The following is a 16,919-nucleotide window of genomic DNA, read 5'->3' as shown; positions in this document are numbered from 1 at the left end:
TTCTCACTGACTGAAAAAAGAGGTATAAATAGAGAAAGTAGGAAACTAGAATAAACCGAGGGGTCTTGGATAGGAACTGGAGCTAATGATATAAATTTATTATTTCCAATGTCTAAACAGATATAGAAAGATACATAATTTTAAAATATTTTTATATGGATGTATTTCCTGACTATATCCTCTGAGAGGACAGAAGTAACATCATCCCAGTAGCAATGAACACATCTACCGTTTAGATTTTAGTTTGAATCAGGGAAAGTACAAGATAAGCCTAGCTGTGCCGGAAAGTAGGAAATTATCAAAAAACAATCAGAACATGTCAAGGGACATAGTAACCAGCGTAAAGAGACTCCCACGGGCCAAATCTGAGAAAATCTGGACATGAAAAGTAAATAATGCTGCTTATAGATGACAGCTCATTGATAAGAACAGTAATGTATGAGTCCATGCAGAGATAAATAAATTAACTGAATGAATAAATGGGAAGATGAGAAAGCTATTCTTTGCAGAAGAATATCAACTCATTATGCACAAGGAATAAAAAAATTAGCATTTAGCAGCTGTCAGAAAAATAATTCATACTAGAAATATCAACAGATGTTAAAAACTATGAGTGATACAGGGATGAAGTACAGAATATTTACACAATCCCAAAGTATCTCTCCACAAAATACTTATTAATTACAGAGGGAAAAAAAAAAACTATGTTAGTGGAGAAGGCTGGCAAACTGTCATTTTTTTTTTAAGATTTTTAAAATTTATTTTAAAGAGAGAGTGAGCACATACGCATGCACAAGCAGGGGGAGGGGCAGAGGGAGAGAGAGCAAGAATCCTCAAATAGACTCTAAGCCTGGGTAGCTCAGGGGGCTAAGTGTCTGCCTTCCACTCAGGTCACGATCCCAGGGTCCTGGGATAGAGCCCCATGTCGGGCTCCCTGCTCAGCGGGGAGTCTGCTTCTCCCTCTGCCGCTCCCCCTGCTTGTGCTCTCTACAAATAGATAAAATCTTTTACAAAAAATTAATTAGATACATGATAAACACAAACCTGGTGGAGTAATAAGTGTTCTTCTATGTTCTTTACACCAACCCACTGGATGAATATGTGGACTTGAAGCTTCACACCTGTAGTTATATAAATCACAAAACAGTAATTATCAGGATAAATTCTCAAATACAAACAAATGTGTACATAATCATATACACAAGCAAGCGAAAACTATTTCAGCATCTGTAAGGGCAAACATGCAAAAAGCTAGAAGCTCGATCACCCTCAAAAACCACACATACTATTTCTATCATCTGTCAGAATGACAGAGACCAGGTATTAAGATGGGGTATTCCCTTCCTAGTCTCACCTCCTTCTTCTCCTCTCTGTCATCTTTACTTCAGTCAAGCCCATACTTTCCTAAGACCTCTTTAGCAGCATGCATTTCGTGGCATCTGAATCCTTGCTCCTAATCAAACTTGTTCTACGTATTCCTCATCTTAACATGCAACCCATTTCATTCATTTGCTCACTCCTTCATTTAAACACCTAGTGCTTACAATGCACCAGACGCTGGGATAGACACTGAGTATACAGTAGCACATAAAACATGTACAAAGTTTCTGCTTCTGTGGGATCTGCAATATACTGGGAAGAGACAGGAAATAAATCAACAAAATATGTACCCTGGAGGCACAACACTACGGGGACAGGAAGTGGAAGAAAGAAGCAGAGAGCAAAAATGGAAAGGCACCCCTTTATACAGCAGAGTCAAGGTGGCCTGTCAAATAAGGTGACACCTAAAGAAAGTGAAAAAAGAGAACTGAGCCGCTCAAATGAGTAACAGAAAAGCCATTCCGTGCAGAGGGAACAGCAAGTATAAAGGATATGGGGTGGGAGTCTCACCGCTGTGTCAAGAATAGACTGAGGGAAGCAGAGAATAGAAAATAATATCAGGAAGGGTCTTTAGGCATGATGAGGTCTTGGGATTTTACTCAGAGTAAAATGATGTTTACCAGAATATCATGCAGGGTGTTTTAGGCAGTACAGTGGCATAATCTAGGTTTTGAAGTAATTATTCTGACTGCTTTACAGTCAATTAAGCACACTGGAAACGAGATGAGGCTCTTAGGAGGCTTTTGCCAGAGATGATGATGGTGACCTGGACCAAAGTGCTGGTGGTAAGGATAATAAGAAGTGATCGTGTTTTTAGGTCTATACTTTAAAGGAAGAACCAACAGAATATGCTGGTAGATTTGATATAGAATGTGAATGATGGGAAGAAGTCAAGAACATTCCAAGGTTTGGGGCATGGGCCACAGGAAGAATGCAGGACCATTTCCTGAGATGGGAAGACTGCAGACACAGTCTTCGGCATTGCAAATGGTGAAGAGTTTTGTTATCAACATATGTTTGACAAACAAGAAGTCAAAGAGAAAATGAACATAAAAATCTGGAATTTAAAGACAAGATCAAGGGAAAAAACACAATTGCGGGAGTCATCAGTATTTGGGATGATATTTAAAGTCATGAAGAGAGATGAGGCCATCCAGAGAATAGAGAGAGAGAACAGAAGAGGTAGGAGGCCAAGAAGAAATGTCTATAAATTAAGAGAAAGAAAGAAAGAAGAAATCAATGCTGATGCTGGATCAAAGAAGAGAAGAAACAAGAATTGACCACTGGATTTACCAATGTAAAGGTCTTCAGCATTCTTGACAAGGGTCTTCTGGTAGAGCTGAGGATAAGAAAGGGCAGAAACCAGAATAGGGAGGTTGTGTGTTTTAAGATTTATTTAATTATTTATTTTAGGTAGGGTGGATGGGGAGGAGCAGAGGGAGAGGGAGAGAGAAAGTCAAGTGGACTCCGAGCTCAGCACGGAGCCCAACATGGGGACTGATCCCATGACTCTGAAATTACGACCTGAGCAGAAACCGAGAGTCAGACGCTCAATCGACTGCACCACCCAGGTGCCCCTGGAATAGGGTGGGTTTAAGAGTAAAATGGAAGGACAGCAGATGGAGTCAACTAGTAGAGAAAACATGCTTAAGGAGCTGTTTTAAAAGGAAACCGAGAGCAAAAGGAAACTTGTTTTTCTTTTTTTTTTTATGTTGGGAAATCCACAAGGGGAAGCTGGGTGGGGCACATATGGAAATTCTCTGTACTATTTTTTAAGTAAACTCTACTTTTTTTTTTTAAGTAAACTCTATCACCCCAACGTTGGGCTCAAAATTACAACTTTGAGATCAAGAGTCACACTCTCTACTGACTGAGCCAGCCATGCACCCTTCTCTCTACTATTGAAGTTTAGAATTGCTTTAAAATAAAACTCTTTATAAAAGATGGGAAGTATTACTTCATCATTCAAGAAAATATATGCTGAGCAACGACCATGACCAGGGCAGTGTTCTAGGTGCTAGGTCTATAAGGGGTATCAAAAAACCCCCAAATCCCTTCTCCTGTTTGGATACTGATAGGAATAATTTAACAGAGAGGGAACGACCTACTGATGCAGAGGAGAGAAACGACTTGGTGAGAGGGAATGGACTCTCGTGCATGAGAGCAGGCCACCAAGGCAGGGGCAGGCGTACCACCCAGAGTCACAGAGAGGGTTCAGTCTATGGGCAGAGACCAGCAATATACCCACCGGACAAGACAGTGGGAGCACACACAGATCTCTGTTGAGGGTCTTTTTTCTCACTGACCAGGAAACAAGGTTATCAGTTGAGAGAGAGGGTAGGGAAGGAAGTGAGAGAGGTTTGAGGGAAAAAATGGAGTGGAATTTAGTGGTCTGGAAGAACAGACAGGAATTGGTTGAACAGGATTATGGGGCAGGCCTTAAGGTCCACCTGAGGTTAGCAGTCATGAATGTGACATGTTAGACCAGGGAGCATATTGTGCCTTTTCTAGCTACATTCAATCACTCAGGCACAGGCATAAAGTAGGCACAAAGTTAGTTCAACCAGGGTTGGGATTTTGCCAGGCAAACAAACATACTATAAGGCAGTGGAGGCTACAGTTATAAGGGAGTAGTTATAACAGGATTACAAAATAAATGTATAGGCATCTAGAGACATATCACAATTAAAATCTATATTAAAAAAAAGTTGTAGAACATTTCCTATTGGTGTTCTCAAAGTTAAACGGCATAATGAAGCTGAAAAAAAAAAAATCAGGGCCAAATGGTTGAGATATTTAATGCATCATTAGCCTATTAAAGACTGTGAAGTTATACTATAAACAAGCAAATTTCAAATTATTGAACCTAGCATTCCCTAAAAATATTTAACTCTAAAATACTGCTTTAGTGGGCAATCCATTAACATCATGTGGAACACCAGTGTTCTGCAGAACAGAGTTTGGAAAATGTTGGTCTAAAGGATGCCAAGTAGTCCAGTCTTGCTCTATTAACCAGATCCGTTGAGTCTATCCTAAAAGATCAGGAAAGCTCAACGTAGTCCTCTGGATGGAAAACTAAAAGACAGAAAGCCAGAAAGGTAACACAGTGGCTAGAGTTTCCGGTAAACAAAAAAGTCTTATGATTAGTGAAAAACAAAGAACTTTCTAAAAAATGCTCTAAGTGAATGAGATCAACATATAGTCACCTCTTTTCAAACCAACTTTCAAATTAGTAGCCCTGAACAGTAACAAGGTGAGTTGATATAGCCCCAATTTTTAATGTTGATTTTTTTCAGAGTTATTTCAGTGAAAAATACCTTTAAGTTTATAGTTAAAGGTTTCTGCCTTTCTCTTCCTTTATTTACTTGTTATCTCCTACTATCCTTTCCCACACTATTATTTCTCTTAATCTATGTATTAGGGTTATGTGTATATGTGTATGTCATTATTTTAGAAATGTGAAAAGAAAACACACTGCTAGTTCATACAGCAGTTGGTACATTTCTTAATGATATAATTTCATAAAAGATATTTTAGTATACAATTCCTTAAAATACATTCTGTCATGGGAATGCATGGGAATGGTGTAGCTACTGTGGAAAATAATATGGAAATTGCTCAAGAAATTAAAAACAGAAATACCATATGATCCAGTAAATCACTATTGGGTATTTACCCAAAAAATATAAAAACACTAATTCAAAAGAATATATACACCTTTATGTTTATCACAGCATTATTTACAATAGCCAAATTATGGAAGCAGCCCCAGTGTCCATCAATTGTGAATGGATAAAGATGTGGTAAGTATTTACAATGGAATATTATTCAGCCATAAAGAATTAAATTTTGCCATTTGCAATGACACAGATAGATCTAAAGAGTGTAATGCTAATAAGCAAAATGAGTAAGTCTGAGAAAGACAAATACCATATGATTTCACTCATATGTGGAAGTTAAGAAAGAAAAAAAAAAAAACAAAGGGAAAAAAAAAAGAGGTAAACCAAAAAACAGACTCTTAACTGTAGAGCACAAACTTACGGTTACCAAGGGGACATAGGTGGGGTGATGGGTGAAACAGGTGAAGGGGATTAGGGATACACTTGGATGAGCCCTGAATAATGTGTGTAATTGCTGAATCACTAAATTGTACATCTGAAACTAATATAACACTGTATGTTAACTATACTGGAAATGAAATAAAAGTATTCTGTTACAAATTGTATAAACAAGGCTATAAAAGCTCTATTTCCAGCTATCGTACTCTTTTCTGAGACAATCATTTGGTTATGGATTATTACTGATTATGTATTGCCTCTATTTCAGAGAAATTCTTATTTTATTTTAGAGATAGATGTTAATTCACATAGGGCTCATTAAAAATAATAAAAAGAAAACATATACAACATTTGTCTAATTTTTTCTTCCCAGTCTAATACAGCTATAAAATAGTTTTTATAATCACTTGCCAGGCTCATGGTGATTAAAGTAAGAACAGTGACATTACTAATTCTTTTAATTTTATTGCATTTCTCTATAAACTGCAATTAAGAAAAATACTGTGGTGAATCTCGGGCACACGTTGCTGCATTACTCGAATCTCATGTAAGGTTTTAATGTTGCCTAAATATTGATCAAAGTCACCATTTAAAATCAACAGGAAGCCATCTCAGTCAAGAAAACAGAAATAGCCCTGTTTTCATCTATTGTACCCATACTCTGTCCATCAGCCAACAACACTTCATTGAGAATGAAGCTGGAAGGCTGTGAAATCCTTTCTGTTACTATTCTTGTAAAACAAGTCAGCTCTTAGTCCCATCTAGTGTTCAAAAGCAGAAATGTAACTAGCAAGAAATGTAATTATAGAACAACTGATGGTGGGAAGTTTGTAAACTGTTGGATCACTGTACCCCCCTTTCTTTCTTTTGGGTTTTTACATATATCATCATAGAAGTCCATGTCAAACATTTTTTAAGTCCATTTCAGGGGCGCCTGGGTGGCTCAGTTGGTTAATGGCTGACTCTTGATTTCAGTTCAGGTCATGATCTCAGGGTCGTGAGATCGAAGCCCATGCTGGGCTCTGCACTCAGCGGAGAGTCTGCTTGGGGGATTCTCTCCCTCTGTCCCCCCCATCCCCAGCTCACACAAGGTCACGTGCGCTCTCTCTTAAATAAATAAATCTTAATTTAAAAAAATAAAGTCCGTTTCACAAGATGAGTGCAAATTATTCATGAAGGCTGCTAAGATCAATCAGACCTAGACTGGTAGACTTTGAAAAGGTCAGAAACCAAAGAAATCACTCATGAAAAACTCAGGTTTATAATATAAGGATAAAGAGAGTAGATGCTAAGATATTCATTTTATGGAAACAGAAAGAGGTTAAGTGATTTCACCAAGCCTTCCAGGTGAAAAGAAAGAGATCCCTGTTTTATCAAGTCACAGCCAAAAGCTCAACAAAATGCACACAAGCTGGGTTCAGCAAATCTAGGCAGAGAGTCAAACAAGAACATTTCAAGATGCTCACTTAAGGAAACTATTAAAGTCTTCATTTCAAGCAATAATGGTTCAAATTCTTTGAAGAAATACAGGACACTTGGCCTCGCCTACTCCCTGAATCCAGAGCACGATGACTCGATTTATTTCCCAGCACCCTGCTTTCCTGGTTCGGGGCTACGCCAGCTCTTAGGGGCCTGCATTACTCTGTGTTTCGCTACTAAACCCCAGACCTCATCAGGCTGAGTGACGTAGTTCTTTTCTTCCCTAATTCATTTCCAATCCCATTCCCCACAGTAGCTGTTTTCAATATTATTAATTTGCTTTAAGCTTAAAACATGATTTTTCACTAACACAGCGACTCATCGGGAAAGAGAAAGGAGATGCCATGTCATTACGCTACTCTGAAATTTTCCCGTCATTTCTTCATTTTCTCTGGGCTGACAGGGAAGGGAGCTCTTTTCTCCCCCAGGTGAGCTCTTCCTACGGGACCACAGTCTCAGCCATCTCCCTCATGGTGGCCTCATTTTTTCAGCCTGAAAACCAAGCTCAAAACTCTCTCTGTGCAGAAACCCTGCTCTGACTGTTGACTGGCCCCACGCCATAATCCACTTTCACCTTCAGGGCCAAACTTCTCTCCCTGAAGTCCCTTGCAGTCATCTCTCTAGCCTTCTGAAAAATTGGTTTCTGCTTCTAAAACTTTTATTTTCATCCTCACAAAACCCTAAGAGATACATATTATTATCCCTTTTGCAAAGGGGGCAACTAAGGCTTAGAAAAGTAAAGTCACTTACTAAATAGATGGGCTGTCGTTCCCTAAACATACCTTGGTTTGCTCCCCTGGGCCTAAACACAAGCAAATGCTTTCCTTGGCCAGGAATATTCCATCCCAGCATCTAAGTACTGATTCTTATCATCCTTCAGGGTTCAGCTCAAATCCCACAGCCTCCAGAAAGCCTTCCCCAAGAACCCTCCATTCAGTCAGTCAATCCTTCCCTCCACCTTCCCCCTTAGACAGCAAGTGCTTGGTTCTTGTAACTATACACAAACCACTGACCCTGCAGCCTAGACAGTGGGGTCTGTAGTTTCTGTCCCTCCGCGAACCCTGAGCCCCTCAGGGCAGAAGTGCAGAGCCACCTGGGTTCCTTTCATCTCTGTAACTCATGAGCACCAGCAACCTATGCTTCTCGAATGATGACAACCTGTAAACTGTGACACTGCTCTCAGAAACTGACAACACGCCGCAAACTTTTCAACTTTACTTTGGAGAGACACATAGTGTTACCATTACTCTTAATTTATAAAGGTAAAAGAACTCCAACTCCAAAACAAAACAAAACCACCACCGCCACCAAGTTTGGAATACACTTAAAGGCCCCAGCCCCCTGTTTGTTCACTAACTCAATGCTTCTCTTTTTCATAGATGTGCTTGTTGAGTTTTTGCCCTGCCTCCACTGGGAGACCAGACCCAAGTTCAGGGACAGCTGAAGCTGCAACCTCAATTTTGACAGCTTTTCCACTCAACAAACCAGCTAAGTCCTGCCGTGCCTTCCTGGTTCCCAAAAGACGAGATTCCATGAAAATAACATTTCTTAAAAGGAAGAGTTCTTGCCAGTGCCTGGGGGAAGGGAAGAGCCACTCCTTCACACCCAGGCTCTGCTACTGGGCCCAGTCCAAGCTGCGGTGGACAGGAGGACAGGCTGCGCACTGCTCTGGGAAGACAGCAGCGTCCTTGCCTTGATGGCGTTCCTCCCCAACTTTCAAGTCCTTTTTAGTTCTACCATTCAGAGCTATTTAGGATTATTAATAAGTCTAATGACTGTCAAGGGGATAGAATTAGCAGCTAGCAATTACCAGTATAATAAAAGCACATAGGAAACCCAGAGGTAAAGCAAATTTTATTCTAATACATACTATTTTTCTTTTCATACATTTATAGTACTGCATGTATTGAAAAATTCCTTCAATTCTGCATAAATTTTCAGTTTTCCTCTTAGGAAGGAAGAAATGTTCCATGGCATTTGTACTACTACAAATGTACACAGATTTATACAGTTGACTCCTTGAACAATACATATTTGAACTGCATGGGTCCACTTTTATGTGGATTTTTTTCAATACATACAGTACTATAAATGTGTTTCCTCTTCCTTATGGTTTTCTTAATAATATCTTCTTTTCTCTAGCTTACTTTATTGTAAGAATACAATATATAACACTCATACAAAATACAAGTTCATCAACTGGTTATGTTATTGGTAAGGATTCTAGTCAACAGTAGGTTATTAAGTTTTTGGAGAGTCAAAACTTATACACAAATTTGTGAATGCACTGGGGGTGAGGACCCCTACCCCCCAAATTGTTCAAGGGTCAACTATACACATTTTCCAATTCCCACTAAGGTAAAAAAAAGGTAAGATCATTATCCAATGCAAGGGGAAAAAAAAAATCTCATTTCCAAACTATTTTATTTTTTATTTATTTTTTTAAAGATTTTATTTATTTATTTGACAGAGACAGAGACAGCCAGCGAGAGAGGGAACACAAGCAGGGGGAGTGGGAGAGGAAGAAGCAGGCTCACAGCGGAGGAGCCTGACGTGGGGCTCGATCCCACAATGCCGGGATCACGCCCTGAGCCGAAGGCAGATGCTTAACCACTGTGCCACCCAGGCGCCCCCAGTACTATTTTAAATTGGGAAAGCAATCCAATTTGTAACCTCAATTACACACCTAAACAAGTACTTTATGCAGATAAAAACCATTCCAAAATCCAAAGATCAAGGAACATAATATTTAATAAAGCTGGAGAAATTCCAGTGCATTTAAGCAATTTTCAATGTGCCATAATTGCATATTAAGAAAGAGAACACACTGTACTCTTTTTCTGACAATTAACAAAATATGATTTCATGTCAATAGTTAAAAGTATAAGTATGGACTATGAGAAACAAACTGGGGGCCTCAGAGGGGAGGGGGGTGGGGGAATGGGATAGACCGGGGATGGGAAGTAAGGAGGGCACGTATTGCATGGTGCACTGGGTGTTATACGCAACTAATGAAGCATCGAGCTTTACATCGGAAGCCGGGGATGTACTGTATGGTGACTAACATAATATAATAAAAAATCATTAAAAAAAAAAAGTATAAGTAAATCCTCAAAGTACATTCTGTCCTAAAAATAATTAGTTTGTGCTCATAAAAGTACAAAAATCAGTGTTAGATAATTTTTTTCCCTGCTCTTTCTAAAAAAAGAACCCAGTATCTTTCCTATTCCCTAGGCATTTGGCATAAAAAAAAAATGAATGTGACAAAGTCTTCTAGGCTTTTCATTACTTTTTTTCAGAAGAATGTTTTTAAAGGAAACACATCTTATGTCAAATAAACAACTTACACTTTTAAAACTCTCCAATACTTGTAAGACCACAAAAATGACAAACTAACATTTACCCATTTTGTTTAAATCAGACAAAAGCTAAAAAATAAAAATCTCCCTAAATGAATCAGAACTTTAAAAATAAAAAGCATTCATTTTAACAAATTCTAGTAATTGCTTTAAATTATCACTGATTTTTAAAAAATATTTGTTTAGGTAATCTCTACACCCAACATGGGCCTCGAGCTCATAACCCTGAGGTCAAGATTCACAAGCTTTTCTGTCTGAGCCAGCCAGGTGCCCCCAAAATATCACTTTATTAATGGATCTGGTCATCACGCTGGTTCTGTCACCATCATAACTCATCAGACACAGCAGGGGAGAAACACATTCGACCTCACAACAGAGTGATGGTGTTACTAAATTTAAAGTTTTCTCATCAATTCCTACACTCAAGTTAGGTACAGATAATTTTGAATGAAACAAAAACCACCAATAAATAAGAAATACGAGGAATAGATGAACATGGTAAGCAATGGGAGAATTCAATCAGCAAATCCAGACTGTGGGAGACTCCATGGAACAAACACCCTGGTTTTTTCAAGAATAGTTACAAGAGATGGAGAAAGAGAGGAATAGGAGGAATCTATAAAGTAAGAGATCGAGAGAAATATCAAAACAACCACCTCACTTGGATTTAAAACCATCAAATCTAAAAAAAAAAAGCAACAAAAAAACAAAACTAAGACAACTGGGAAGAATGTTTAAGTATGTTCATAACATTATGGCACTGATAACATTATGAATTTGAAAAGAATCCCTGCGTTTAAAATACATACTGAAATATACACACAGATGAAATGCCATGCTGTCTGGAATTTGCTTCAAAATAATCCTGGAGTTGGGATTTCAGGAGAAGGAATACAGAGAAAACAAGAGTGAATTTTAAGTTGATAATTATTGATGCTGCAAAATGGCTCCAGACAAGTCACATTTTTCTACTTCTGTACATGCTTGAAATGGTCTGTATTTCAATGAAATGTTTTATTACAAACTGAATAAAAAGATATGCTATGGGGAAAATTATGCTTTGCAGAAAAAAGCTGGGGAAAAACACACCAAAATATTCAGAAGTACTTGACTCTATCTGGTGTAATCATGGAACTGCTTACTAACCTACCCACCCTTAAAAAGAGTTCTGTAAAAACCACACGTAATATCTAATTGAAACATCTAAAAAATATGAATAGCAAATAGCTTTCGATGCCTCTCTTTTTTAAAACAATGTAAGTAAAACTGGTGTCTAAGAATCCAATTTGAGGAGAAATGGAAATTTTTGATCACTCTGCTGAATTTTTAAATATATACACACTAAAAAGTAAGGTCAGGAAACAAGCTTTTCTGAAATGCAGAAACACCTATATAAATTAATATTCAGTTGATACTGTAACACTAGCCATACTTTATAAAGATATGTTCTCACTGCCAGTGTTCTAGGAAGGAATTAAATACCTCAGAAATGCCTTTCACCAGAAAACTGAATTGTAATGATCAAAAAACATGAATTAGGTATGGAAATCATTATTTCAACTGCTTCATCAAAATATGATGGCTTTATTATAATTATAGTTATAGAATTTTACAATATGTTGCTCCTACTACTTTATGCGTATGTCCCAAAACTCTAAGGATTAAAAACAATATTCCTCAATTAATATATTTGTATTTGTTAAATTAGCTACTGGGAATAAAAATATGAAGGAAAATTAAAATATTTTCTCAGAAAATGATAGAAAACACCCAGGATGAGGGGGGAAGTATGCATCTCCGTGCACTCGCATGTGAACATGTGTTGGGCGGGGGGCGGGGGGGGGGGTAAACCACACTTCCACAGCAGGAAGTGAGTTAAAATACAAGTCATTAAGTTGAATTAAAGGACACGATTTAGAAATACGTGCCATATGAAATAGGTGAAAAGTTAAAAAACTGAAATGGGAAAGAGTGGGACGAGGCACAGCTATTTTTTGTTATGAGCTTTGCATTATTATTGTTTTCAAACCCTGTACCTGGTGGCCTTGGATACACCCATTACAGAAAGCACACAGCAACAGAAAAGGTCTCACCAATAGTCATAGCTCTCATCCCAGTTGTCAAAATGTACCAGGAAACGATTGTCCACCATATCTGTTACCGTAGCAACACAGATGAACGCGGGATTCTTTTTGTCTACAGCTTCGAGCTTCATTCCAACTCGAAAGCCCGACGGGATCACTGTCTACGAAACACACAGATTTAATTAGAGATAAGCACACACTTAGCAGCAAGATCTGCACCCTCTCTACACCTCTCGCCTGAAGGCCTGGCATCCGTCAGCTGCATTCACATTATTTAAAGAGCATGGACTAGTTTTAGAGCAGGGTCGATTTCCAACAAGCAGCAATGAGAAAGCAATGTCCTGCTGGTACACCCAAGTCACTAGCTGGACATCTGGACCTCAAGACTAAGATGCCCATAACCTCACAGAGTTTAATTAATTTCAGTACGTGTTTTGGCACTGCAGTCAGACAACTATACCAGTTAGGCAAGTGTAATTCACCATACAGTTCACTTTTTGTTTTTCTTGTCCTTGATTACAGACTTAACAGTGAAAATTATTTCATACAAAATATGCACTTAATCAAGTTAAAAACGTGTACGAGTCAAAGTTCACTCCCATTTCTGAAAAGATCTCTCTAAAGAGTACTCTACTGAAAGTAGGTCATCTTCAGACATGAAAAGCTGCAAATTATTACAACTTTTACCTAACACGACAGATATTATTCACAAAAGCACCAAAAGGACTGGCTGAACCTAGACAGCCATTCAAAATAGTTTGTAATATCAGGAAAACCAAACATGATCAGCCACCCGGGACATGAAACGAAGACAATATAGCTCAATAAGATTTGGTGCTGAGGTGCAGTGAAACGCAAACATTCCCTAGGATCTTGTGTGAGGAAAACTATCCTAACTGGGAGAAATGTACTGGGACAGCAGTTATGCCAATCATAACACACAAGTCATTTCTGCCCTTCTTAAAAAAAATCCCTCTGTCCAGACTTAAGTATACAGATACTATTCTAATCACTTTAAGCAAAACAAATGTTCTCTCTCACTTTACTATAATTCTACATCTATCTGCTATTACAGAAATGTAGACAGCCACATATCTGAAAATGTTAGCATATGTCCTATATGAATAGAAACATTAATGCTACATGGACACCATGATGATACATTTAAGTCCTGAAATTATTTACCAGGGCTCTGACCACAAATAATGGAATATTCCGAGGTGGAAGAATCTAGAAATAGAAAAACGAATTGCTTCCTGGATATCAAACACATAGCCCAAGATTAAGTTGTGTGCTAGCAATGCACAGAATTTAAGATGACGGTTCAAGGCAGTTAATCAAATCCCTGACTGGACGCATCCTCAGAGCACCAGACAGGGATTAGGAATCTTGGAGCAGCCCGCTGAATTTTCCACCTAACTGACCTCCCTCCCTTGTCTTGACAGAGAATACCTACTGACAACACAGTATTTACATTTCAGCAATTAAGCTCTCCTCTCAATTAAGAAATTTTAAAATAATGATCTGGCTCATTAGCTCTGTTAGTTACCTAAACACACACACACACACACACACACACACACACACACACACACACACACCCCCCTCCCTCTTCAGTTCTCTAATTCAACCTGGCTTATGTTCAGTTTGATCAGAGATTCTTTCAGCCATCAGACCAATGCTCAAAACAACCGGTTAAAATCACTTCCCAAATGGAAGGTATTTAGAGTGGCTGAGAAAGTTTCCACCTACTCCTAATATTCATTTCCATTTGGAGGGAACCACGTTATTTTTTTTTTTAAAGATTTATTTATTTATTAGACAGAGAGAGACAGCCAGCGAGAGAGGGAACACAAGCAGGGGGAGTGGGAAAGGAAGAAGCAGGCTCCTAGTGGAGGAGCCTGATGTGGGGCTCGATCCCGGAACGCCAGGATCACGCCCTGAGCCAAAGGCAGACGCTTAACGACTGCGCCACCCAGGTGCCCCGGGAACCACATTATTGAAACGTTATTGTCTCTTTCTACATTCTCACTCACTGTTACCTGACTGGTGAATCTGGAAGAAGGAAGTTAAGGTCATACTCTTAGGAGTAAGGGGGCCTACCGGGCACGCAGTTTCCACTCCTCTAGGGGCCTGCTCTGTCCCTGCAGGAGTGTAGGTCTGTCCTGGTCCAGTGTGCCTGGGCTTGGGGGATGGGGCAGAAGGGCCAGTAAATCGTAACTCTAGGTCTCAGAATCAAGAAGCTCATTCGCTCACAGACAGAAGCCGTGCATGTACTCCAACTGAGCCCTTATCTGTCATAAAGACAGCATTTTGGCTTTCCACCTGCTTGCTCTCTGTTAATTCCAATCAGATCAGAACAAGGACAAGGAAGAAGAGTGTAACATGTTGGGCTTCTTCAGAGACGGAACAGGGAACATGCAATGGAAAGTGGGAATACAGGTCAAAAAAGTGGAAAATACATACACATCCAGACTTTCCTTCTGTTATACAGCAAAATAAAGCTACAAGCTGGAGTGAAGGTGAATCATCATCCCTAGCATGCAAATCCAAACAGGGCTACACTCATCTCGCTGCATGAATCCCATGTGAACAGCACTCTAAGCAAGAGGCACTCACAATAAACTATCCCTGTCAATTTCATTTTTTTATGTACTTTACTGTAAATTACACCAGGGTTTCATACTATGTTACCTTCTACTTTCAATAAAACACAATAACCATGATTTGCCTAAGAAATATTTATTTATGATGATCTTAAGCTAATTTTAAAGTTTAATTAAGAGTGCTCTATTTACCAAAGCAATAAAATTTACTACAGTCTCTTGTTATCACTTTTAATTTATCCTATGAAACACTCAAAAGTCAATTCCCTTGAAAGGAAAAGTATTTTTGATGTACTTACTATGTTCTGATTTTCAAATAATGACTTGGGAGCGGCTTGAGCTTTGCATGTCTTAAGATAGGTCTGCCAATTAAATTCTTCTTCTTTGTAACCTAGGATAGGCACAGATATACAGACTTGGGAAAATGTCAAAATATTTCACGATTAATTTTCCATTCCCGCTTTTAGCTACAACTCCAACATGCTGAAATCAAACAATTGATTTTTTAAAATGACAAAATTTAACTCATAATTCATAACTATGGCTTTTCTTACACAGGCTGTGTTTCTTTCCAACAAATCGTATATTTTTTTCAATTCTGAATGAATGATAATGGATATAAAGAAAAGGTAAAAGGAAGCAAACACATATTATACTCAGGTCTGCTCCTTCTTATTACCAGGCCATTTCTATTAGTATTTAGGCAGAACTGCTCAGCAGTAGACGAGTGAACCGGAGGAGTCAAAACCTTTATTTTCCCCTCACCTATTCTATTTTGGGAAACTCACTTGTAGGAACAAGTTGGAAACTGGAGAGAAGAGTAATAAAACAGATAAAAATCTTTTTAGCCTATCACCACAAGAATGACAATTCAAGATTTATGAAGTAAGCATGTTGGCACATTACAATAATGGAAATGTCCTTGCCTTAATGCTCACAATTTCACATTTAATGTTGCTGAAGCCAACATTTCCTTTAAAAAGGAAATTGAGTGTTTTATTTTATCTGTTCATATGCTCTCTTCTATTTCCATTAAGGTCCAGAAGGCAGCATGAAAAGAACAGCTAATAATATGCCACACATAAGAGGTCAATTTATATAAAGGCCAGCAGATTTTCTTTTTCACCCTCATTTTTTTCTATGCATTTTTGTTTAATCCTTCAGCCATCTGAAAATACCATTCTGCCACTGCCATTAATTTACCACTTAAAACCAAAGGATGGCTAGTTCATGAAAAAATGAGAGTCCTGAGACAGGCCAAAAACATCACACTAGTCACCTGGATCTTTGACATCGAGTAAACAATACTGAACATAAGTTAGAAAGGAAAGAAATAAGATATTATTAAATACATTAGGGATCGACTGAAAACGATGGTTATCTGTTATTCTTGGATCTTCATGTAAAAATGAAAAAGGCAGAATCACTGGCAGACTGTACTATAAAGAACTCAAGAATAAAAAAGTAATTGCTATTAATTCAACCCCACCTAAACCAGCTTTTAGTCCTGTATTCTCCTTTCCAATATCCTAAATATTAAGACTCATGAACTCAATGCATAATTTCTTGAGATTTTCTATATAATAAAATATCAGTAAGTAAACTTAGTCGTGTAAACAGGCTAGAACTAAATTTTCAAATGCATTTTTTTCAAGGATATATATATTTGACCCTGAATAACACAGGTTTGCACAGTACAGGTCCACTTATTCATATCTTCTCTTCCTTATGATTTTCTTAATAATGTTTCCTTTTCTCTAGCTTACTTTATCGTAAGAATATAGTATATAATATATGTAACATACAAAACATGTGTTGACTATATCACCAGTAAAACTTCTGGTCAACAGTAGTCTATTATTAGTAACTAAGTTTTTAGTGAGTCAAAAGTTACATGGGGCTTTTCAACTGTGCTGGGAGATGGCGCACCTAACCCGTGTTATTCAAGAGTCA

General features: G+C 38.2%; 1 protein-coding gene across 2 annotated transcripts in view; it reads right to left on the bottom strand.

Moving 5' to 3' along the window:
* The window catches only part of L3MBTL3 (L3MBTL histone methyl-lysine binding protein 3), a 111,564-nt gene that overhangs the window by 50,727 nt on the left and 43,918 nt on the right, over positions 1 to 16,919 (bottom strand). For both annotated transcript variants that reach the window (XM_002923340.4, XM_002923341.4), the window contains 3 exons: positions 15,266 to 15,357; positions 12,370 to 12,521; positions 1,045 to 1,121 (listed from right to left, as the gene is read on the bottom strand). In XM_002923340.4, coding sequence (XP_002923386.2) covers positions 1,045 to 1,121; positions 12,370 to 12,521; positions 15,266 to 15,357 — 321 coding nt within the window. The remainder of the gene's footprint in view (positions 1 to 1,044; positions 1,122 to 12,369; positions 12,522 to 15,265; positions 15,358 to 16,919) is intronic.

The sequence above is a fragment of the Ailuropoda melanoleuca genome, chromosome 10 (genome assembly GCF_002007445.2).
Source record: "Ailuropoda melanoleuca isolate Jingjing chromosome 10, ASM200744v2, whole genome shotgun sequence".
NCBI classification, from domain to species: domain Eukaryota; kingdom Metazoa; phylum Chordata; class Mammalia; order Carnivora; family Ursidae; genus Ailuropoda; species Ailuropoda melanoleuca.
The sequence above is the reverse complement of the archived record's forward strand: the minus strand, read 5'-3'. Positions and strand labels throughout refer to the sequence as shown.